At 45.8% G+C, this 25,866-nt stretch overlaps 1 protein-coding gene across 8 annotated transcripts in view; it reads left to right on the top strand.

Annotated features, from left to right (window-relative positions):
• The window catches only part of GRM5 (glutamate metabotropic receptor 5), a 599,946-nt gene that overhangs the window by 563,271 nt on the left and 10,809 nt on the right, over window positions 1-25,866 (top strand). For 5 of the 8 annotated variants that reach the window (XM_073662042.1, XM_073662047.1, XM_073662040.1 and 2 more), the window contains exons 8-10: window positions 7,638-8,577; window positions 12,646-12,693; window positions 22,644-22,697. In XM_073662042.1, the coding sequence (XP_073518143.1) occupies window positions 7,638-8,577; window positions 12,646-12,693; window positions 22,644-22,697 (1,042 nt within the window). The remainder of the gene's footprint in view (window positions 1-7,637; window positions 8,578-12,645; window positions 12,694-22,643; window positions 22,698-25,866) is intronic. The other 3 variants (XM_073662044.1, XM_073662045.1, XM_073662046.1) reach the window with 3 other exon arrangements.

The following is a 25,866-nucleotide window of genomic DNA, read 5'->3' as shown; positions in this document are numbered from 1 at the left end:
GGAAGACCTCTGGAAAAATCTCTGACTCCCAGGTCACTGCCTAAAAGTGTGCCCATCAAAAGTGATCCTTGGCGCATGCAAAGATGCCTCCCGCCATGCACCTGTCGTTGCAGATCATCCACGTCCTTGTCCCAGTGCAGCGTTCACTTGTCCTTATTCCATTCCTTGGAATGCAAGCGCAAGTATGCAGGCAGCCATGGCAGGCTGCAATACTATACTGCCAAATTTTTGACAGCTGCTTGCACTTGAAATGTAGCCTTTTATGCTCGTGGAGAAGGAAGCTATCTACAACCTCATGGCGGCGGCCGGGTGTCCATACTCAGTCCCCAGCCGCCACTATTTCTCCCGGTGGCATCTCCACCTTCCAGAAGCACGGGTCCCACAACATTAAAAAAAGTAGCCATGAAGTGTCTGGGAACCTTCCCACACACTTTTCTTAGCCAGGGCTGCTTCTTGGCAGGGTTGCACGGGCCCACCAGAGAACCAGAGAATCCTCCGGTGGGCCCTGGCTTCTCCTTCAGGAGAGTTCATAGTGCTGAGGTGAGGTTGTGATAATGATAGAGGCCACCATCTGCTTAGTTTAGAATGCAAGCGCAAGTATGCAGCCAGCAACCCACAGGCAGCAATACTAAACTGCCACATTTCTGGACTGCTTGCTTGCACTTGAAATGTTGCCTTTTTGGCTCGTGGAGGCAGAAGCTTTCCACAACCTCATGGCGGCGATGACCGGGTGTCTATACTCGGTCCCCAGCTACCACTATTTCTCCCGATGTCATCTCCACGTTCCACAAGCACGGGTCCCACAACATTACCCGTGCCCTCCCCAGTGGACTTACTAGGAAGGACCGCCTAACCACAACCACGTGGACAGGTGAATGTGGCCAGGGATGGTACATCTCACTAGAGCCAAGTCCACAGTATAAAAGCAGCCATAAAGTGTCCGGGAACCTTCCCACACACTTTTCTTAGCCAGGGCTGCTTCCCGGCAGGGTTGGACGGGCCCACCAGAGACTCCTCCGGTGGGCCCTGGCTTCTCCATCAAGAGAGTTCATAGTCCCGAGGTGAGGTTGTGATGATGATAGAGGCCACCATCTCCTTAGCTTGCTGCTGGTACTTTTCGATGGGAATCAGCTTGGCTCCAACCAGCCTGGAATATTTCCAGTTCTGTACCAGTCGCTGACTCGTTTTGTTAAGATAATGTAAATGCTTTTGTTATGTATATCCCTATCACATGTAAAGCGCCATGGAATAAATGGCGCTATAATAATAAATAATAATAATAACTATGGCACAACGCCATGGTATTAGCACTGCCCCCAGTACCAGTAGCGAATCCATCCACAATTTCTTTTCTTCTGCCCAAATACATTAGTTTCTCAAAAAGGAGCTGAACATACTGAGTGGCAGTAGGTGCAAGTTTCCCAAGAATGTCAGATAAGGATTTTGTATGTTCTCCCCGTGTTTGCGTGGGTTTCCCCCTCAGTAAAAAAGCCGCCATAGAGTGTCCAGGAACCTTCCCACACACTTTTCTTAGCCAGGGCTGCTCCTTGGCAGGGTTTTACGGGCCCACCAGAGAATCCTCTGGTGTGCCCTGGCTTCTCCATCAGGAGAGTTCATGATAGCTCAAACTTTGCAGGTGCTATGGGGCTCTTGAGCGGGGGAGAAAGGTGAGCCCTCAGAATCAAATCCTCTGGTGGGCCCAATGTTTTTCAGTCTGACACTGCTTCTCGGTGAGACTTGTATTTCACCACAGCCATATTCTTTAGCTCGGTGAAAAGACTGGCATAGAGGGAAACCGTATCTACTCCGGCTGTCATTTCTCCGTCACCAGGTTCCGCCCATTGTCACACACGACCATGCCTGGCTGTATTTTCAGCGGTGAGAGTCACAGATCAGGCTGCTGTGTTACAGCTTTCAACAACTCTGCAGCGCTGGGCGGTTTGTCACCTAAGCATTAAGCATGTTATCTTCAGCACAGCCTGTTGCCCCTTGACCAAGGCAGTGCTGCAGTGCTTCCAGCTTCTGACTGATGTGGTCATTTTGGAGATGGAGGCCGAACTGGAGGAGGAGGTGCAGGAGCTTAACAATGTGATTACATTGTGGTTACATTGGCGCATCTGGTTTTTATACTGAAGAAATATCCTACTGTGTTTTTTTTTTTTTAACGTCTCTTCGAATGTGTATTGGAGTGCGTCCTAATTTTTGTCAGCCCTTGAAATTGTTGCATATACCATAACAGTATAGGAGACACATTCCTTAATAATGGGAAGGACAATTCAAGTAGATTCTATGTTCTAGAATATTAACTGTAACTGTCTTATCTGAAATTCTTTTACGGGTGAGGTATCGCAGTATGGATAGCGTATTACACCGATCCAGACAGGTATTATTGCCTTATACTGTGTGCTGCTGGTGCTGCACAAAAATTTTTTAAATCTATTCTATTCCCTATTCGATAATGCTGTCAGATGCATTTACAATAGGAACAGGTGCTGCAGCTAGGTGGTATCATCACCAGCTACACATGAGTGTTCATTCTGGTCGCATAAATGTCTTCCACAGTCCATAACTTTATTTTTTTTTATTTCTTTGGTCTTATATACAAGTCATTACCCTGGAAAGAATGTTTCTTAACATTTTTTCCATTTTACCTTGTTTTTGTATGTTTTTTTTTGTCAGTCCGCAAAAGCGGCGTAATACTCTGACAATATTTTTCACAGATATGCTATTTATCAGCGGCCAACTGAGAATAGGTTTGGACCCTCAACTACAATACTTTAAATGGAGTGTAATATTTGACACGCTCACAATAATTTCTGGATTATTAGGGCAGTCATATGGGATAATGTCTGATGGCCACAGTTTCAGGCAGTCGCCTAATAGTATGGTATTTGTCAGCGACCAAGTGTCAATTGGTTCAACAAAACACAGGTGGCTGACTTTAACCCCTTCAGGACCCAGCCTATTTTGACCCTAAAGACCTTGGCATTTTTGTCAATTCTGACCAGTGTCCCTTTATGAAGTAAAAACTCTGGAACACTTCAACGGATCCTAGCGATTCTGAGATTGTTTTTTCGTGACATATTGGGCTTCATGTTAGTATTAAATTTAGGTCGATAATATTTGCGTTTATTTGTGAAAAAATCAAAAATTTGGCAAAAATTTGGAAAATTTTGCAATTTTCAAATTTTGAATTTTTCTTTTGCTAAACCAGAGAGTGATGTGACACAAAATAGTTAATAAATAATATTTTCCACATGTCTACTTTACATCAGCACAATTTTTACATCAGCACACAGAGCGCGCTCAGGCACACGGGGCGCAGGAGGGGGCGCACTCAGGCACATGGGGCGCAGAAGGGGGCGCACTCAGGCACGCAGGCGCAGGAGGGGGCGCACTCAGGCACACGGGCGCAGGAGGGGGCGCACTCAGGCACACAGGCGCAGGAGGGGGACGCACTCAGGCACACGGGCGCAGGGGGGGCGCACTTAGGCACACGGGCGCATTCAGGCACACGGGCGCAGGAGGGGGCGCACTCAGGCACACGGGTGCAGGAGGGGGCGCACTCAGGCACACGGACGCACTCAGGCACACGGGGCGCGCTCAGGCACACGGGGCGCACTCAGGCACCCGGGGCGCAGGAGGGGGCGCACACAGGCACACGGGGCGCGCTCAGGCACACGGGGCGTGCTCAGGCACACGGGGCGCAGGAAAGGGCACGCTCGGGCACGCTCAGGCACACGGGGCTCAGGAGGGGGCGGTCAGGCGTAGGAGGGGGCAGAAAGGGGGAGCAGGAAGCCGGCAGTAGCAGCAGCAGGGGGGTGATCACTGGGTCAGAAGGGGGCAGAAAGGGGGACAGGAGCCGGCAGCAGCAAGGGGGGTAGGAGGCCAGCAGCAGCAGGGGGCGGGTGATCACTGGGTTGGGGGGGTGATCACTGGGGACGGGGGGGTGATCAATGGGGGCAGGGGGGTGATCACTGGGATGGATGGTGGGTGATCACAGGCGCAGGGGATTTATAGTGAGCCTGCTGCTGCCTGTGATCACCTTACACCGGCTGGCAGAAGGAGAGCACCAGCCGGTGGATGAAGACGTGGAAGAGGGAGTGGAAGGAGCGGTAGGAAATTGGACTGGGGTTGGAGGGGGGGTCGGGGGCTAAGTGGGGGCTGGAGTCGGACAAGGGGGGAAATATTTACCGGCGGTGACAGCGGCAATGGGGGGCGGCGGCGGATCGGTGACGGCGGCGGATCGGTGGCGGCGGATCAATGGCAGCGTTGGCAGCGTCAGATCGGCGGGTGACCAAGCTCCTCAGCTTCCATGGACAGGATGAAGCTGGGGAGCTTGGTCAGCCATTGTAAATAACCCCCACCACATCTGATTGGAGGGCTAGCGTCACATGGACACTAGCCCCAATCAGATCAGGGGGGAGAGGTGACACTCCCCCCAGCCAATGGCTGATGCTATATGCATCAGGCCATGCCCAGATTGTAAATATTTCACCAATTTCCATTGGTGAAATATTTAATTCATTCCGATTGGCAGACGCTGTGACACGGGTGAGGAAGGGGTTAAAAGGAGTGGAATATTTGGCACGCTCCACAAAATTTCTGTATTATTACGGCAGTCATATGGATCACGTGCGTCTGATCATTGAAAAAAGTTCCTCTGCTTCCACAATACAGTAATATGAATAAAACTAAAAAAATCTGGCTGTATTTTGCGAACAAGTAAATGGAGCTGTAAAATGGTGTACTCTGACACACTGCTACAATCTATAAATGGAGGACAATATTTTCCACGTTCACTACAAATGGCTGGATTTGAACCGCATGTTTTTAAATAGCAGACCTTTAATTTACTAATACTATTCTACACAGACACCTAGTGTGAATAGCTTCACCAACACACTGCAACGAAATGAAAATGGAAGAAATAGCTGATTTTGGAACACTCTTATAGGTGATTTGTCTGACAGAGAACCACGGTTTTAAATAGCAGGCCTGTAATTTACAAATACTATTCTACACAGAGACCTAGTGTGAATAGCTTGACCGACACACTGCAACGAAATGAAAATTGAAAAAATAGCTGATTTTGGAACACTCTTATAGGTGATTTGTCTGACAGAGAACCACGGTTTTAAATAGCAGGCCTGTAATTTACTAATATTATTCTACACAGAGACTAAGTGTGAATAGCTTGACCGACACACTGCAACAAAATGAAAATGGAAGAAATAGTTGATTTTGGAACACTCTTATAGGTGATATGTCCAAAAAAGAACCACGGTTTAAATAGCAGGCTTGTAATTTACTAATACTATTCTTCACAGACACCTAGTGTAAATAGCTTGACCGACACACTGCAACAGAATGGAAAAGGAGGCCAATATTTTCTACGTTGAGTTCAAATTTCAAATTTTTATCGCTGAAATATGGAACAGATCTGGCTGTATTCTGAAGTGAGAACAAGCAAATGCAGCAGAAAAATGGTGTACTCTGGATTGCTTTTTAAGCAAATAACTAGGATTAAGATAAAAAAAAAATTGAGCTGGCCCCTGATATCTTGGGCTATGTGTACAAATATCTGTAATTATTACAGCAGCAGCAGACAGGACGTTCAATGGACCCTCTTGCGTTATATGCACTGCAGTCTGCCACATACACTGCCTGCCTAACTCCTTCTTAATACTGATTATATGCAGCTGGATTAGTCCTCAGAAGGACTGTTAGTTCAGATGGATATATATATATATGTTGTGGAATACTTATACCAACAGGACATTCAATGGACCCTCTTGCACTATATGCACTGCAGTCTGCCACATACACTGCCTGCCAGCCTAACTTCTGCCATCACCACTGAATATATGCAGCTGGATTAGTCCTCAGAAGGACTGTTAGTTCAGCTAGATATATATATATATGTTGTGGAATACCTATACAAACTATAAACAGCAAATCTCTCCCTGACGCAGCAGCAGCTCTCCCTACTATGCCTGATTCTGGAGTGACTGTGACAAGTATAGCGGCGCCAGGACTTAGATAGACCTGATGATGCTGTGCGGCCAGCCAATCACTGTAATGCCCACAACAAACATGACTACGGCATTACAGTGCATGGCAGGCAATCCCTGCATGTTCATTGTCTCTCTAAAGAGTGCCAAACATGCAGGGAGGGGACCCGAGCTCCTGCCCGAGCAACCCGGAAATACTCGCCAAGCTTGTCGAGCACCGTGATGCTCGGGCAAGTACCAAGCAGTGGCGAGTACTTTTGCTCATCACTAATCAAAAACTCTTGGAACACAATTCCTATTAATATCTTTTGTAAAACCACTTTGCTGGTCATATGTTCCTTTTTCTAGCGTTTTTCTTCCTATTCAGGTTTTGAAAAACGCCTGGTGGGACAAAAGACAGTGCAAGCAGGCTTGGACTGGCCCACTGGAGAACAGGAGAGTCCTCCGGTGGGCCCCTGTGCAAGAGTGGGCCACTGCCCTCTTATATGAGCAGTACTTGGCACGGTATACTTTACTCACTATGTACAGACAAAGGCGGCATCTTATTCATTTAACAATCTACCCAGTTCATTGTTATATAAATTTGTGATTGAGGATAATGTCACATTTCCATGAAGCTGAAAAGCGGGGCCCTGGAGTTGGTTACCGGTGGGCCCTTTGCTTCCCAGTCTGACACTGAGTGCAAGTCACTCCTTTAAAGAGGCTTTTGACGTAAAACACTCCAAACTAAGGACTGTTCAATCAAAAGGTTGCAAAAATTCTTTAGGAAATGAAAAATTGCTCCAAAAACTCCCTAAATGAGAAGCGTTTCCTCAAGTGGTTTGCATTCGAAAACTCGTTGTCCTTGATCACCTCAAAAAAATCTCTGTGGAGCCGATTCATCAAAGCTTTTGTGCCAGAAAACTGGTATTAAAACCTTTTGAAAAATGGCAACATTTTTGAGCAACGCAAGGCTGTGCAAAAATTTTGTGGCTTTTGGTGTTTTCACATCATTTGCATCTCACGGCTGGGCTAAGATTTGTGGCGAGGTACGCATGGAAGCACACTTCGCGCCTCAACTGATTCATTAAGAGGTGTGCACCTCTTAATGAATCAGGGACCCTCGCACTACATCTCGCCCCCTAGGGGCCTATGGAACATTTGACAGCAAGTGACATGATCATTGTTTTTGACTTTTTGGAATTTTTTGTTTGACTTTGCCTAGTTTGTAGCAGATTCCATCAGATCTCCTTAAGGCTATATTCACAAAGAGTTTTTTTTTAAGTGTTTAAAAACTACATAAAAGTTTTAAAAATGGAAACTGCTTCAAGAAACGTTCCTCTTTCGGGAGTTTTTGGAAGAGCTTTTCTTTTCCTAAAGGGGTCTGGGAGAGCTTTGGAATAGTTTTTTTCCTGAAGCATTTTTAGCAGTACTTTGATTGGACTGTGCCTAGTTTGGAGCAAATTCCATCAGAACTCTCTCAAAAAAGTAACATGGACTTTTTTTAAGTGGGTTTGAGGAACATTTTGGAGTGGATCCACTAATAAAAACGAATCAAAAGGCTCTGTGTGACCATAGCCTAAGGGTAAACACATGAAGAGTACATGAGTTGTTTTTTAACAATTTTTTTTTTTTGCCTTATAGGATGTATTCAAATCCCGGTAGAATACCTTCGGTGGAAGGACCCTGAGCCGATAGCAGCTGTAGTCTTTGCATGTCTAGGTCTACTTGCCACCATGTTCGTGACAGCAATATTCATCCTGTACCGAGACACTCCTGTAGTGAAGTCATCGAGCAGAGAACTGTGCTACATCATCTTGGCCGGCATCTGCTTAGGCTACTTGTGCACGTTTTGTCTCATTGCAAAACCTCAACGGATATATTGTTACCTGCAAAGAATTGGTATTGGCCTTTCTCCAGCGATGAGCTATTCGGCTCTTGTGACCAAAACCAACCGCATAGCCCGGATTTTGGCCGGTAGCAAAAAGAAAATCTGTACCAAGAAGCCAAGGTTCATGAGTGCCTGCGCACAGCTGGTCATAGCTTTCATCCTTATCTGCATCCAGTTAGGAATCATCATTGCTCTGTTTATCATGGAGCCTCCGGATATCATGTTTGATTACCCGAGCATCCGAGAAGTCTACTTGATTTGCAACACCAACAACCTCGGTGTGGTGACTCCACTTGGCTACAATGGTTTGTTGATCTTGAGCTGTACCTTCTATGCGTTCAAGACTCGAAATGTACCAGCCAATTTTAACGAGGCAAAGTACATCGCATTCACCATGTACACCACCTGCATCATATGGTTAGCCTTTGTGCCAATCTATTTTGGTAGCAACTACAAAATTATCACCATGTGCTTCTCAGTGAGCCTAAGTGCCACGGTAGCTCTCGGATGTATGTTTGTGCCAAAGGTGTATATAATCCTTGCAAAACCGGAAAGAAATGTCCGCAGTGCATTCACTACCTCCACAGTGGTCCGAATGCACGTTGGGGATGGAAAGTCCTCTTCAGCCGCCAGTCGGTCCAGTAGTCTGGTCAATTTATGGAAAAGGAGAGGGTCTTCTGGAGAAACGTTAAGGTAAAAATGTCTACATTCAAAAATTTGTTTGCCTTTGTTTTACAATAGAATATTGAACATGAATTCCCAGTGGTACACACTTTATATTTTCATTGCTTGTCGAAGTTTTTATTGCCATCATATTTGTAGTGAGACTAACGAGGTTTCCTTTTAGGATGTATTGAAGAGGTACCAGACATGGCCAACAACAGACAAAAGTGGTGCTGTTTGTTAAAAAAAGACCCTGTTTTCAAATCTTAGATAATCTCTTTAAGAACCCTTTTCTGGTGTAATTTTCAACCACTACCCCAATATGTCGTAAATGTGCCTATAGTCTGTATCATTGCCAAACACTTGGTTTCATGTTCCCCATTTTATAAGAGAGGGTCTCCATAACAAGGATTAAAACCTTGCCCATTTTTGCCATCCAAGACAGAAAAACATGAGGCTTGTTATCCGCTTTATACAATTGAAACCTAAAGCGATCCTGAGTGGATCCATGTGAATGGATTGGAGGTGCGCATGATCCTATGAGACTGCCGGAGTGAACTAAGAACAGCGCTTGGCCATTTCTGGCAGTCTCATAGACAATGAAAAAAGCGGAGGTCAAGCAATTACACCTCCAATCTATGCTCCACAGAGGGCCATTCTTAGGATCAATGGGGGTCCCAGTGGTCAGATTCCAGAAATCAATAGGTTATCCCTTGTCCTATGTATAGGGAATAACTTTCAATTGCGAGAATACCCCATTTATGTCCAAATCCTGATCTTGCATTTGCTAACATTACAGTTCCTCTGGAGACAGAAGCAATGTACCGGTTCTCACCACCCAATAGCAAAGAGGATGGAATGATCAAGTCTGGGCCCCTTATTCTCTAAGAGCCTATGGGCTTACTTTATGGAGTGTACGGCCTTAACAGAAAACCATTGGCGATAAGAAAGCATGGAATGTGCAGAATTCAAATATTCAGAATGCTTTGTATTCAATAATTCTAAGGTTTTTTTTAAGATTTCTTCTTACATTTTTAAAATACACAATGAGATTATTATGGGTAAGAGTCCCTTCTCTAGAGGTGCGGTCCTTATCTTCACCTGGTTTATCTGAACAGGATTATATTGTATACCACTCCTGGTCAATCCACATCAATGTGGCCTCCATCAATACCTGTAGGCCTCAGCGTACTAGGTTCCATGTTTATAGCTTAGAGATGGCCTCACATGCTTAATCACTCCTAATAATAGTCTGTAGAAGAGACGAAAGTTGTTTCCGTATCCTCCTTCATCAGGGGTGGCACCGACGTCATGGTGCCTGAGAAGGCGTAAAGGCTGTTCTGCTCCAGTGTCATAAATGGCACATGATAGGTGGGGGGGGCACTGTTATAGACTTTGAATTGGGCATTATTCACTATATTGGAGGGTGACCAGCATGCGCGGCCTCAGATCTGGTCTAAATGTAAATTTTAGCCGGAGTCATCCTACAGAGTTGTGATTCCAAAAAGTGTCGTACGGAAAGAATCAGTCTGGCCCAGAAGTAATGACATAAGATATTGCCTTAATCTTCATTGTTTTTATCCTCCTATTATTTGTACCATTGTTTATGTCTTCCCCATTTCCACCCTCATCTCACGTCTTTACGGTAGTTTGTTCTTTGTTTTTTCAGTCTTCGCACCTCCATCATCAGACCACCTGTACCCAATGTAAGTCGTTCAACGAGCCATTACTTCCTATCCATTTTATGTTCTACCCTGAGTCGCCATATTTATTATGGTAGTTTTTCTAGTTTACACGGTTTTATGTTGTACTAATCAACAACAAAGAAGATTGAATAGATCCAGCGAAGAGTTCTTAGTATTTAAAGTGGTTTTCCTCCTTTTGTTTTTATTAAAAAAAAAACTGTTCCAGACTGGCAAAAAAAATTATATGAACGATTTCCAATGGTATCCTCCGTACTGCTGGCGTCTCCTCTTCTATTGGGGGCAGTGTTGGTCAAAACTGCAACCAGTGAATGGCTATAATGGCCACACGCTGTTCCTGCTGGAAGAGGTAAGGGGGTGACCAGCAACGGGATCTGGGCAGCAGCACAGAGGAGCAGTGGGAGATCGGTAGGAAATTATATGTATTTTTTTATTTTTATACCACACTGTGCTTGTTTTTTTTAAAAAAAAGGGATGGACATCCCCTTTAAAAAGATGCTGTTACCATGACAGACCTCTTTAAAGTAAATAAACCAAAGGAAAGGAGGGCGTTGCAGTATGTCTCAACAACGTCTTGTACTTTATTTATATTTGAAAAAATATATAGAGAAAAAAAAAAAGTTTAAAGCAGAGTAGCTCAATGGAGGGCCAAAAAAGTGTCATTAGGGGTTATAAAGCATATGTCACCGAATATACAAATGCATTGATGGAATATAGTCCACAGTGGGTTGCATAACCTTCAAGAAGCAAAGTAATCATATATGAACTTAGATGGTACAAGTGTGAAGTCCTAATGGTGTTTTAGCCCAGTGAACCAACACGTGTTTCACCCAGCTTCATCAAAGAGTGTGTCTCTTTACAGTAACGCATCAGTGTGACACCATTATACTCTTATACTACTGAGAGTAACTGCATCCACCATTACCATACTTACCAACATATACATTGATATTTAAGCCCTGTCCCCGGGAACACTTTTGAGTTGGACTTGCATAAACTCCATCCCTTTTAAAGGAACTTGTGAAATTATCCTGACAAATCACAACTGTTTTGCGATATGCATTAAACAGTCCCCAAAAAGTATTAGAGTATTTTACTTCTTTCCTTTTTTAAGCAGATCACTAAATATTTATTGATATCAATTGGTTATTTCAATGAAGAAGTTTTGGAAATGTTGTAACATAATGAATAGTAGGGTTAAAGAGGTTGTCCTGCCTTTTATTTATTTTTTAAAGGCTCTGAGTGGAATGAAGAAAGAAATGAAGCAATATGCTCTCCTTTTGATCCTGTGCCACTGTGTGTTCTCATGCCTTCTGAATCCCCCTCTGGTTCTTCTTTTTGGTCCCTCTCAACAAACAGGAAATGCCACTTAACGAATCACTGGCTGAGGCAGGTTACTTCTGTGGCCAGTGATTGGGTAAACAGGCACTTCCTGTGTGTCGAAATGAGACCAGGAAGTAGAAACTAGTAAAGACCGGAGGGAGTATCTGATCAGGATAGGGGAGGACCAGTGGAGGCGAGTATTGCTTCTTATTGATTGGCTGGATAACCTCTAAGAAACTATTAACATTTTGAAAATGTTTCTTCTTTAAGTTTAAAATGAAACGGACAAATTAAAGTTTTAGATTGAAAAAACTTAAGAACTTGTCAACTAAGATTCCTACCCACTGATGTAAAGCTTTTATTATTACATGGTACAAACGGCTTCTAATTTGCTCTAGTTGGCATTTACTGTATACATCAGTAAGTTCTCATTAAATCAGCGTACGAGCATTTACTAAACCTGACGCCAAAATACAAAGGGACAGCAGAGTTATGAGAAAAGTTTATCCCCCTTGTCCATTTTTTGTATGCATGTCTCCCAAATGTTCTCATCTTACCCCAAATCATCACTATACATTGGCAGTTTTACCAAGCACAACTCCAGTATATATTGCACAGATGCTTTAATCAATCAAGGTGTTTGTGAGTTGAAAAAAGTATGTGAACCTCTAGAATAACGACTTGTTAAAAAGTTTTTTTTTTTGTTTTTTTTTACCAGCCTTATCTAATGTTAATGAGTCAGTTTTGACAAAATTGATTTTACTAATCAGAATTCTGTTTTTTTACTTTTTATAAATAAAAAAAAATATCACATTTATAGAAATTCCCAAAAGTTTGAAAAAGTAGAAATGGATGGACAGTTTATAAATAGAAGACATTCAACACTGAAGGCCAAAATATACAGATGTGTCCACCCATTCCTTTTCTTAAATTTGGACTCCAACTTTTCACAAAAAAAAATCACAACATGCTAAGAAAACCATCGATAGGTTGTAGATCACATTATGTAGACACTTATAGTGTAAACATCTCCCAACAGAGTAACGCAAAATCATGTTTCTTTTTTTAAAAGCTGGTCATTTTGCTGTTCATCTGAGGATGTGATGAGCCAAGAGAAAAGGTAAGGAAGGATACAAATGTATAGATCTTCCTATAATTGACAGAACCTTAGGTTAGAACTTTAGCTGTAGAAAATGAATAAGTAGCAGTTGCAACCGGGGAGGTCAAAAGTTCCCTCGGATGCAAAAAAGACCAATGTTATAAATGCAACATGGTCAAACACAGCATTTTTTGCAATTTTGCTTTGGAGCTCAGAATCCCTAAGTTGAACCCTAGACAACCAGCCATGTATACTATGGGCCCTAATCATATTGTGCGTTTTTTTTTTTGCTGTTTTTTTAAGTCAGTTTTCTTTTTATTGTCTTGTTGTATTCGCTAATATTTTTGTGTCAAATTCTTTAATATGGCAAATGTGGTTTTTGAATTTTGTGCAAACCCAAAAACGCTCTTTATTTTTGTCGTTAAACTTTTTTATGTCGCTTGTTCTAGTAACATAACGCAAAATTTGCTGTAAATTTTTTTTTTTTTTTCGAAAAGTTGAAATAGAATCAGCTAAAAATATCTAGAAACCACAAAGCCTGCCCACAAGAATGAAGAACATAAAAAGACGGAAACACATATAAAATTAACTTTAAAAAAGGTGCAAATTAAAAGAAGAAAAAGTGCCAGCGAAAAACTAGAGAGAAAAAAAAGGCACAAATTCAGAAATGAATCGGGACCTTTGTATTATAATGTGAATTCAGGGAAAGGTAAAAAAGGGAGAAGGAAAGGAGCCCCCTGTATGGTCTCCATTAAAGATCAAGCTGCTTGACTATGTATTATAGTCAACCCAAATTTTAGAAAGTATGGATTGTAATAGCCAAAATAAGAAAGTAGTCTTCCGGGCCATCGAAAATGTAGACTGCTCTTCCTCTTGATGTTACACTTATCAAAATTAACTCCAATCACAACTCGTATTCATGGTGGAATACAATGGTCAAAACCACCTTTCTAGAACTTGAGATGTTTGGCCTGGTAAAAAGAGAAAGCATTATATTTGGAGATCACCCTAGAGGCATGGTCTACGGTGGCTTTGCCAATTCAGGGCATAGTCATTTTGCCACCTTTGAAAATGCAAAGTTGTTGAATATGAGACGTCTTCTTCTTGTAATACAAATCTTAATTTTAGATAAATTGTGCAAAATGATCAGATATATAAGAGAAAATAAAATTACACAGAAGAGTTATCCAATATTTAAAAAAAAAAGTCCAAGATGAAGACTTTTTGAAATGTGATCTGAAGAAGGTTTCATAAGGAAAATATCCCAATAAGTTTTGTAGTAACCCGAGGAATAGAGACATGGGCTCTCCTACATTCCGTCAAGGTTTGATCACTAAAGACGAACAAAAAAAGATTTACTAGTTATGAAATATAAGGGTTTACATACTTTTTTGGCCCTGTCACCTTGACTGATGAAATCAGATGTTCAATATAGTTATGGCACCATGAAATGTTTATTGCATTGATTAGTAAGATTTAAAGGGACTTTCCAGCTAACAACTTTGAGGATTTATCCTTAAGAAATCAATATATGATTGGTGAAGGTTAGTGAAGAGCGAGCATGCTCGTTACTCGAGATTTACGAGCATGCTCGGGTGTTTTCCGAGTATCTTCAGCGTGCTCGGGTGTTAAGCTTCAGTCACAACGTGTGCATGATTTGTGACTGTTTGACAGCTTTAATACATGTGAGGAATGCTCGTTTCTTAGGCATTTCTCACATGTATTAAAGCTGTCAAACAGTCGCAAATCATGAGCACGGAGTGACTGAAACATAACACCTGAGCACGCTGAAGATACTCGGCGAGCACCCGAGCATGCTCGCCGAAAGGGTTAACAGAACATACTCGCTCATCATTAGTGAAGGTCTTATGTTTAGACCCCCCATCAGTCAGCAGAAGAAAGAGACCATATTGATGTTCATGTGCTTTTCTATCATTAATATATTGGAGCTTCAAAAGGAAATTTTCCTTGGTGGGGTTTCAGGTGCTTAAATACCCGCTATCACTAAAAGGAAGGGCAGAAGGGCTATACCTTTTGTTCCTGATTGTCCTATTAGCCTTTCATTGAATTTTCCTTGAAAGAATAAGCAATGTATTGCCTTAAAGACTTTCTACTCTTGGCACCCAGCCCACACTTATTAAGACTACTGAAATGCACTGTAACGGGTCTGGAAGGCGGAACCTCTGAGCTACTATACAAAGGGGCAGTCCTTGTAAGGGAGCGGGTGGCGACCAGGGAAGACGGGCAGGAGGTCACAGCAGGTGACCGGGACAGTCTCTGAGTGAACGGGCTGGAGGTCACGGCAAGTGACCAGGGCAGTCTCTGGATGAACGGGCTGATGGTCACGGCAAGTGACCGGGGCAGTCTCTGAATGAACGGGCAGATGGTCACGGCAAGTGACCGGGGCAGTCTCTGGATTAACGGGCAGATGGTCACGGCAAGTGACCGGGGCAGTCTCTAGGTAAAGGGTTGGTACGACCTGTGGCGGCTGATGATAGACGTGAGCTCCCAGGTGAGCAGGCGAGAGTCTCTGGATGAACGGGTGGTCACAGCATGTGACGGCGGAGCCTCCAGGAAGACCAACAGACAGGCGGCAGATGAGCGCTCCCAGGTGAACGGGCAAAAGTCCCTGGACCGGCGGGTGGTCACAGCACGTGACGGCAGAGCCTCCAGGTAGGCTAGCAGACAGGTAGCAGATGAGCGCTCCTAGGTGAGCGAGCAGGAGTCACTGGACAGGCAGGTGGTCACAGCACGTGACGGCGGAGCCTCCAGGTAGACTAGCAGGCAGGTAGCAGGTGTGTGCTCCCAGGTGAGCGGGCAAGCTGGTCCATAGACAGACTGACAGGAGTTGGAAGGCAGACCGTCGGACCTCAGGCAAGCAGGCAGGTGGCTGATGTGCGCTCCCAGGTGAGCGGGCAGGCTGGTCCTTAGACAGACTGACAGGAGTAGTAAGGCAGACCGTCGAACCTCAGACTAGCAGACAGGTAGCAGATAATCAGGCAGGAATCTGGCAGGTAACTGGCAGGTAACTGGCAGGTAACTGGCAACGGGACCTGAGGGCTGAAGCAGAGTAGTGAACAGTGCAACAACATTGCTCGGGCACCTCCATTTTGGAGTAGGTGCCTTATATATGGTGAAGTCCTCCGGCCATTGGCCGGGGACTCCTTAGGACAGCGCGCGCGGCCCCTTTAAGAGGGAGGGAGAGCGCGCGCGCCCTAAGCACAGTGGACGGGAAGGAGCGCGCGCTGCCAGCAGAGCGGGAGGAGGACGCCGGGCACGGAGCAGGGAGGTGAGGGGAACAGCGTCCCTGCCTAGCAGAGGGCAGGGACGCCGGCGCTACAGTACCCCCCCCCCTTTAGGCCCCCCCTTTTTTAGGCCAGACAGAAATTTAGCTAGGATAAGAGGGGCATGGATGTTCTCCCAGGGCTCCCACGTTCTCTCCTCAGGACCAAACCCCCTCCAATCTACTAGAAAAAAGGTCTTTCCTCTTACCCTTTTGGTGGCAAGAATGTTCTCTACCTCAAACTCGTCCTCAGCAGAAACCGGAGCAGGAGGCGTACCTGTAGACTTGGAAAAAGAGTTAAGTACCACAGGTTTGAGGAGAGATACATGGAAGGAGTTAGGGATCCGTAAGTTGGCCGGGAGTTTTAATTTATAGGCCACCGGGTTGATCTGACTGATGACCTCCAGAGGACCGATGAACCGAGGCCCTAACTTGTAAGAAGGTATCTTGAGTCGGACATATTTAGACGAGAGCCAGACTTTATCTCCAGGACGAAATTGTGGAGGATCCAGGCGTTTTTTGTCAGCGTGTCTTTTCATCCGTTCGGACGACTGAAGGAGTGCGGATCGGGTACTCTCCCAAATGGAGGAAAATTTGCTAACGAGAGATTCCGCAGCCGGGTTGTCCACAGAGGTGGAGACAGGAAAAGGAATCCGAGGATGCTGACCGAAGACTACAAAAAACGGGGATTTGGAAGAGGATTCGCTCTCGTGATTGTTATAGGAGAACTCGGCCCATGGTAGGAGATCCACCCAGTCAGAATGATGGGCATTAACGAAATGCTGGAGGTAACTGGTCAGGTTCTGATTGATCCGCTCCACTTGACCATTAGACTGTGGGTGGTAAGCGGAAGAGAAGTCCAGGGTGACGTCTAGCAGTTTACAAGTGGCTCTCCAGAAACGTGAGGTGAACTGTACCCCACGATCCGACACGATGTGGAGAGGCAGGCCATGAAGACGGAAGATGTGGCGGATAAAGTCTTTAGCCAGCTCGGGTGCAGACGGGAGACCAGGCAGGGGAATAAAGTGAGCCATCTTGGAAAAGCGGTCAGCGACCACCCAAATGACCGTACAACCGGCAGAGACGGGGAGATCAGTTATGAAGTCCATAGCAATATGCTGCCAGGGGGCAGCAGGCACAGGGAGCGGAAGAAGGCGACCGGCTGGCAGGTGTCTCGGGACTTTGTTGCGGGCGCAGGACACACAGGCAGAAACAAAGTCTATTACGCCCTTGTGCAGGGTAGGCCACCAGTAGTGCCGGGCAATAAGCTGGAGGGTCTTTTTCTGACCGGCGTGGCCAGCTAGTTTAGACGAGTGACCCCAGTGTAGGATCTTCTCCCGATCAGGTACTGATACGAACGTCTTACCGGGAGGGAGACGATTTAGGCTCACGGGAGCCACCTGCATTACTCTGGCGGGATCGATGATGTGTTTAGGTTCTTCCTCGAGATCGGACACCAGAAAGGATCGGGACAAGGCATCTGCTTTGACGTTTTTGTCAGCCGGGCGAAAATGAAGAACAAAATCAAAGCGAGCAAAAAACAAGGACCACCGGGCTTGGCGCGGGTTAAGTCTCTGGGCATGCTGGAGGTAAGCCAAGTTCTTGTGGTCAGTGTAAATTATTACCGGGTGAAGAGCCCCCTCGAGTAGGTAACGCCACTCCTCCAATGCCAGTTTGATGGCCAATAACTCTCGGTCTCCTATGGAATAGTTGCGCTCAGAAGAGGAGAAGAGTTTGGAGAAGAAGCCACAAGTTACCATTCTCCCGGAAGATGATTTTTGAGTAAGTACCGCTCCGGCTCCAGAGGAGGAGGCGTCAACTTCCAGGAAGAACTGCTTGTTGCCGTCCGGGCGATGCAGCACCGGGGCGGAAGAGAAGGCCTGTTTTAGGGAAAGAAAGGCCTCCTCTGCTTCGGGCGGCCACTCTTTGGGATTAGTACCCTTACGGGTGAGCGCTGAAATTGGGGCAGTCCGGGAAGAGAAGTGTGGTATGAAGAGGCGGTAGTAGTTGGCGAAGCCCAGGAATCGCTGAATGGCCTTCAACCCCTCCGGTCGAGGCCATTTCTCGATGGCAGACAGTTTCTCTGGATCCATTCATAGGCCGGTCTGAGAAATAATGTAGCCCAAAAACGGAAGCGAGGTCTGCTCAAAGAGGCATTTCTCGTATTTAGCGAAGAGGTGATTCTGCCTGAGCCTGAGCAGGACCTGACGAACGTCCCTCCGGTGAGTCTGGAGATCCGGAGAGAAGACCAAGATGTCGTCCAGGTACACCACTACGCAGGAGTAGAGAAGGTCCCGGAAGATGTCATTGACCAACTCTTGAAAGACGGCAGGAGCGTTACAGAGACCAAAGGGCATTACCAGATATTCATAGTGGCCGTCCCGGGTGTTGAATGCCGTCTTCCATTCATCCCCCTGACGGATACGAACCAGGTTGTACGCCCCACGGAGGTCCAGTTTGGTGAAGATTCTAGCCCCCCTCAGACGATCAAATAACTCCGGAATGAGCGGAAGGGGGTACTTATTCTTCACCGTGATCTGGTTAAGGCCTCTATAGTCTATACAGAGACGGAGAGAACCGTCCTTCTTTTTGACGAAAAAGAAGCCTGCTCCCGCCGGGGAGGTAGATTTCCGGATGAATCCCCTGGCCAGATTCTCCTCAATATATTCGGACATCGACCGGGTCTCAGCAGCGGATAAAGGATAAATACGCCCACGGGGAGGAGTAGTACCAGGTAACAGGTCGATAGGGCAGTCGTATGGTCTATGAGGAGGTAGTGTCTCTGCTTCCTTTTTATTAAAGACATCAGCATAAGACCAATAAGGAATCGGAAGTCCAGGTAGATTAGCTGGGGTAGGAGAAGGACAGACGGGATGGACGGGAACCAGACAGGTATTATGGCAGTCCTGTCCCCAGCGAAGGACTTCTCCGGTCTGCCAGTCAAGCACGGGTGCATGTCTCTGGAGCCAAGGTAGGCCTAGCAAGAGGGCGTGAGAGAGTCCAGGCAGAACATGAAAGGAGATACTCTCAGAATGCAGCATTCCCACCTGCAGAGTAATGGACTCGGTGATGAGTTGGATGGGGCGTGGTAAGAGGCCCCCATCCACGGCAGCAACAGACAAGGGTACAGCCAGAGGTTTGGTGGGGATGCGGTATTTCTCTACCAGGGACTGTGAAATAAGATTCCCGGCTGCTCCAGAGTCAAGTTGGGCTAGTTCGAAATAACGGTTCTCCCCGCAGACGATTGAGACTGACAGCAGCAGAGATGGAGAGGATTTATTCTTGTCTAGGTTGACCTCTTTGAGCGAACCTAGACACAGGCGTTTCCCGACCTCTCCGGGCAGGCACGGATCCGGTGCTCCTTACTGCCACAGTAGAAGCAGCTCCCTTCGGCACGGCGTAAGTCCTGACGGGTTTTGACCATCTTGGTCTGGTCAACCTGCATAGACTCAGGAGAGTGTACCTGGGTAGAGACGGAGGGAGTGACGGGTTTCTGAAAAGTAGGAGCTAGACATGGTAACCTCCTCTCACGGGTGACCTCTTTGGCACGCTCCTGGAACCGTAGGTCAATCCGGGTGGCAAGAGTTATTAGGTCATCAAGAGTGGTAGGAATGTCCCGACCGGCAAGTTCATCTTTAATACGGCCGGACAGACCCTCCCAGAAGACGGATACCAGAGCGTCGTTATCCCAGGCCAGCTCCGAGGCAAGGGTACGGAACCGTATGGCATATTGGCCCACGGTGAGACTTCCCTGACGGAGGCGTAGCAGTGATGATGCGGATGAGGTCTTCCGTCCGGGTTCGTCGAAGACTTTCCGGAAAGCCGTGAGAAAAGCAGGCAAGTTGGACACCAGGGGGTCTCCTCTCTCCCATAGAGGATTTAGCCAGGCCAGGGCCTCCCCGGTGAGATGGGACATGACGAATGCAATTTTGGCCCGGTCGGAGTTAAACTGGTGGGACAATAGTTCAAAGTGCAGGGTGCACTGATTTATGAAGCCCCGAGCCTGGGCGGAGTCGCCTCCGAAGCGAGGAGGTGCAGAAAGCCGGGGTCCGGGGTAGGATACCATGGTATTAGTGGGCAGCGGAGCTGCCGGATTGCGAGACATGGCACTGGCGGAGGTTGCTGGTGGAGCAGTCAGAGTGTCCAGGCGAGTATTGACATTCCGCAGGTGACCCAGGATGGACTCCTGTTGGGACCTTTGACGGGACAGTTCATGACACAGGTCCGAGAGCGAGGGAGCTTGGGTGCCACCGGGTTCCATGGCCCGAGCAAACTGTAACGGGTCTGGGAGGCGGAACCTCTGAGCTACTATACAAAGGGGCAGTCCTTGTAAGGGAGCGGGTGGCGACCAGGGAAGACGGGCAGGAGGTCACAGCAGGTGACCGGGACAGTCTCTGAGTGAACGGGCTGGAGGTCACGGCAAGTGACCGGGGCAGTCTCTGGATGAACGGGCTGATGGTCACGGCAAGTGACCGGGGCAGTCTCTGAATGAACGGGCAGATGGTCACGGCAAGTGACCGGGGCAGTCTCTGGATGAATGGGCAGATGGTCATGGCAAGTGACCGGGGCAGTCTCTAGGTAAAGGGTTGGTACGACCTGTGGCGGCTGATGATAGACGTGAGCTCCCAGGTGAGCAGGCGAGAGTCTCTGGATGAACGGGTGGTCACAGCATGTGACGGCGGAGCCTCCAGGAAGACCAACAGACAGGCGGCAGATGAGCGCTCCCAGGTGAGCGGGCAGAAGTCCCTGGACCGGCGGGTGGTCACAGCACGTGACGGCAGAGCCTCCAGGTAGGCTAGCAGACAGGTAGCAGATGAGCGCTCCCAGGTGAGCGAGCAGGAGTCACTGGACAGGCAGGTGGTCACAGCACGTGACGGCGGAGCCTCCAGGTAGACTAGCAGGCAGGTAGCAGGTGTGTGCTCCCAGGTGAGCGGGCAAGCTGGTCCATAGACAGACTGACAGGAGTTGGAAGGCAGACCGTCGGACCTCAGGCAAGCAGGCAGGTGGCTGATGTGCGCTCCCAGGTGAGCGGGCAGGCTGGTCCTTAGACAGACTGACAGGAGCAGTAAGGCAGACCGTCGGACCTCAGACTAGCAGGCAGGTAGCAGATAATCAGGCAGGAATCTGGCAGGTAACTGGCAGGTAACTGGCAGGTAACTGGCAACGGGACCTGAGGGCTGAAGCAGAGTAGTGAACAGTGCAACAACATTGCTCGGGCACCTCCATTTTGGAGGAGGTGCCTTATATATGGTGAAGTCCTCCGGCCATTGGCCGGGGACTCCTTAGGACGGCGCGCGCGGCCCCTTTAAGAGGGAGGGAGAGCGCGCGCGCCCTAAGCACAGTGGACGGGAAGGAGCGCGCGCTGCCAGCAGAGCGGGAGGAGGACGCCGGGCACGGAGCAGGGAGGTGAGGGGAACAGCGTCCCTGCCTAGCAGAGGGCAGGGACGCCGGCGCTACATGCACTATGACATGTCAAAAGTTTTTTTTTAATTCATAGGTACCCTTTAAAGAGAAGCTGTCACGTGCGATAAATATATAATTTTTTTACCTGGTGTAGATGCTGCCGTTCTCCTGAATTTGGTGTTGTTTTTCTTATGTTCCTGCTCCTCTCCATTCCGGAGATATAGCCCCTTCTTCCCTGTATGTAAATCTAGTCCTTTTTAGCTAAGTAGGAGTGATCCTGAACTCTTCTCTGTGGGCATCTTTTTGAAGACCACACTAAGTAGGCAAAAAGGACTAGATCTCATAACGGGGTATATCTCATGAATGGAGAGGCACAGGAACAAAAGAAAAAAAGGATTCAGGAAAACATCAGCATATGTACACCAGGCAAAAAAAATCTATATTTAAGTGGAATTAAATTATAATCAAATTGAACAAAATTTCATATCCACACGAATTCAGCAAGATGGCATGCGCAGGGACATCCTGGACCTAGTCGCGGATGGAAGTCCTGGCCTATCGTGAAGATGCCTGGGGTTTCAGCCTGTGGCGGTGGTAAGAAGAAGCGCCAAGGACCGTACGCGGGACACTGAGCAGCAGGTGTGATCAGTGAGGTGAGTATTGGTTGTTTTTTTCCTATATCTTATGTTTACTATGTCCTGGGGTGTCTTCAGACCTCTGAACATAATAAGGGACAATCAATTTGAGGAGAATAAATTCAGTAAAATCTTATAAAATTCGACAGGTTTTTGAAAATTGGAATCTTGTCAGATCCGATCATCTCTAGTGCTAAGAGTTGAAAGTCTTTGGGTCGATACACTGCTAGCTTTGCTGTCCATGGAAAATCAAATTGAACCAACCTGGAATGTAGGGGTACAGCCCTTTCCTTTCAGTGATCGTGAGGATCTTAGCTTTTGGATCCCCCAGTGTTAAAAATTTCAGACATGTCACAATGACTGGTCAAAACTTTCTGAAAATGATAAGCGCCCACTTAAGAAGTACTAGAAATGTCCTTATGGACGGGTGGGTACAGACTTCATTCTGCTGACTAGTAGGGAGTCCCGAGAGTTGAAGCCCTGAGATTACAAAAGTTATGGCTCATCAAAGTTAATTCATCAATGTTGTTTCCTGAAAATCTGCTTTAAGTCCTAATTTATAAAATAAACTAATAATATATTGGGCAACAGTAACTTTTTAAATACATTTTTTTTTTATTTATTAACCCATCAAACTTTCTTTATTCTAGCATTTCATTTACTCCTGGGCCTACTCACACCTATTGTCAGCAACCAATCGGAATGTAAGAATTTATTTTAAAACTCTTAATCTATGTTGTGCAGCGCTAGACAAAGGGACAAACGAGAAAAACCTGCCAGCCTAGCCGCTTTATGTGGTGTACGTCTGTATATTGTATGTCGTCTCAGACGTGATAACTTATGTGTTCGAAAGCAGCGTTCCACTGGATAGGACTGAGCCGATACAAAATGTTCTTGGAAGAGAAATAAGTAATGATCGATTGGGCTGAGCTATTTATTGAGGTTAAAGAGTATTTCCAGTCCAGATTTTTAATGGAAGGAGGTTGATTGAAATAAAAAAAAAATTAGGGTTTACTAAAATATATTTTTGTCACACCCATCATACCTCAGGTTTTCAGATCTTTTTAATTACGGAACAAGTTTTTTCTTGTGCTCATCGGAAAGAAGTTTCAGCTACTCTATACGTAAATTTCTGGAACAAATCATAGACATCAATCTACTATATTGCCCCTCATAGACAAAAAAGGGCATCTAAGGGAAGAGTCAGACGGCCGTATAACTCGGACGAGGATCGCAACGCAATACTCGGACTGGCGCCGGCTCGCCCAGCAGGAGCGTGACAGCATGTATTGGTCTGCAGCTGTCACGCTCGGGTCGGGAGAGCTGACAGTCAATCCAATCATTGCGTTGCGATCCCCGTCCGAGTTATACGACCGTCTGACTCTTCCTTAAAAAGTAGAAGGAATTTTTTTTTAACTAATTGGAATTGCTTTTTTATGAATTACCCATGGAATTAGTGACTTTTGTTAACTACATCTTTTCTTTCCATCCTTTACAATTAGGGTACGTTGCCGTGGAACGTTTACACAGTGGATTTTCTGGGTGGAAAATCCTTTATCTATTACTAAGGCCTCATTGTAAATGAGGTTTCATGAAATAGTCAGAGAATAAAATCGTGGGCTGATCTGTTGCATTTCCTCAATAAAATCTGCACCAGATACTTGGTTCCTCGGTAAAATACAGTAAAAGGCCATTGGTGTCATTTTTAAACTCCTTAGCTCTGGTGATGTGGCCCCGATCTAACACTTATCACCTTCTTGTCTGGGATACCCCTTTAAAGCATTTTCAATAGTTGTGTATTACTGTAAATAAGTGGCACAACATGGCGGCTTTGTAGCCACTTTTTGATGGGATCTACTACTACAGGAATTCTTTACTGTTTTACCATGCGTAACCCTAAAATATTGACCTCCTCTGGGATGACCTCCAACAACTGCAGTGTACATCAAAGGAACTCGCTACTGGGGCGGAAACGGATGCAGAAATACCAAGTGTTCTGCTGTGTGCTACCTGTGTACTGGCCCCGGCTCTTTTTCAAAATGTGTGTGGCTCGATAAATCTGCAATATTGTACGCTAGACAACTGTAGGTGAAATGTACCCTAATAGTTGGTGTAGATTTCATTCTCCAGTGCACAGACAGCCCAAAAATTTGCCAAATTTATTAGCAGTCATGTGACACTTAAAGGGGTTGTCCATTGAAAACAAGTTATATCGTATCTGCAGAAGAAGTTATAACCGGCTGATCTGTGGGTGTCCCACCACTGGATCCACACTAATCGGTAGATCCTGTAAGTTTTATCCACATTACAAAATGGAGTAGAAGGTTGGATGCCCAATGGGGTTGCCGGAAAAATCTGAGCTCAGCACTTCCCAGCCCCGTAGGGAATGAATGGAGTGGCGATTGAACATGCGCACTGCCGCTCCATTCTAATGGCGATAAGTTCTCCGACCGGCTGATCGGTGATGATCCCACCAGTTGGACGCCACCAATCATCACCTATTCTTTAGAAAGACAATAACTTCTTTTCATCGGACAACCCCTTTAGGACAGAAAGAAAAGAAAGACACAAGGAAAAGAACAAATGCTACCAGGTTTTTATGCAGATTTTATCTGATTGATGGGCATCTATCACTTTAGGTGGCCCCTAATGGAAAAGAAATATTCAACAAGTGTAATAAAACATGAAATATAGAAACAATTAAACACTCAAATGCTAAAAGATGGTATAAAATATAATGTCTCTCGTGCACTGTGTGTCTACAAAGTAATGACCGCCATGTGTGACGATATAACGGGAACATTTCCAAAATATGTTATCGTATATCTGTAATTCTATGTAAATTTGTGTTTTTCTTGTCCTTTTCTTTCAAGTATGGGTTTCTTATGGTAAGTACAGTATACGAAGCAGTATGATGCCAGCATCGTATGTCATGTAATCTTGTTCCTATCCTTGTTACCTTGTTTCCTAATGACCAATTCTTACCTACTAGTGGAGTTGTAGTAAATACTTAGATCCTGTTAGTTCCTTGCCTTATCTTAGATGTCCGTAGTACTAGTGGTGGTGTGCTCATCACTGATCTATGGCTCCTTATTACAAAGTGTATCCATATCAAATGCGAAATGGATGACAAGGACTGATTTATAGTCCCAAGATCGAATCCATTTTCCGATGTGATAGATTTATGTCCCTACCTCTACTAAACTAGCACGTTTATATGGAGCCTACTGCCAATTTTTATTTGAGACTCAATGGGGTTTCTAGGATTCTCAATTGATGACTTATCTATAGGGTAGACCACCAATGTGCGATCTGTGGGGGTTTATTTAGGGGCAGCATTTTACATTTCAGTGTGGTTATGCTGGGCATCTACATCTGTCACTTAAACTGGGGGTCCTACGGTGGGAATCCCATTGTAAGGATTATCTCGAAAAATTCCTTTAACTGCTTTTATAATATACAACGGAATGCATCAAATTGCCATCTAACACTGTGGAGCATGAAATATACATTTCTACTGGTAATATTTCAACCAATTGGTTTGTCTTTGGATATTGAACTTCATACTAAATACTATTTGACCGTACACCATGTGGTCATTCATGGTATTACAAGTTCTTTTTTAACATCGCCAATATCTGCTGCCGTCTGTTCCTCATAGCTATGTCCTTGGAAAAAAGAGGGATATATTAATCTGTTGCATTCAGGCATCTTTGGATGAGCTTACTTCTGGTTCTGTTGACTTGATTTTGGCTTTGTTATGATTACGGTTCCTGGATCTCCTTTTCATTCTTGTTCATCTCCTAGCCCCAACTGTGGCCATATTTCTGGATATAGTTTGGCTTCAATATCCTAAACTATGCTATACTTGCC

Source organism: Phyllobates terribilis, unplaced genomic scaffold, assembly GCF_046119375.1.
Source record: "Phyllobates terribilis strain yellow unplaced genomic scaffold, ASM4611937v1 Scaffold_2__4_contigs__length_985480577, whole genome shotgun sequence".
In the NCBI taxonomy this organism is placed as follows: domain Eukaryota; kingdom Metazoa; phylum Chordata; class Amphibia; order Anura; family Dendrobatidae; genus Phyllobates; species Phyllobates terribilis.
This window is presented reverse-complemented; position numbering and strand designations above follow the sequence as displayed.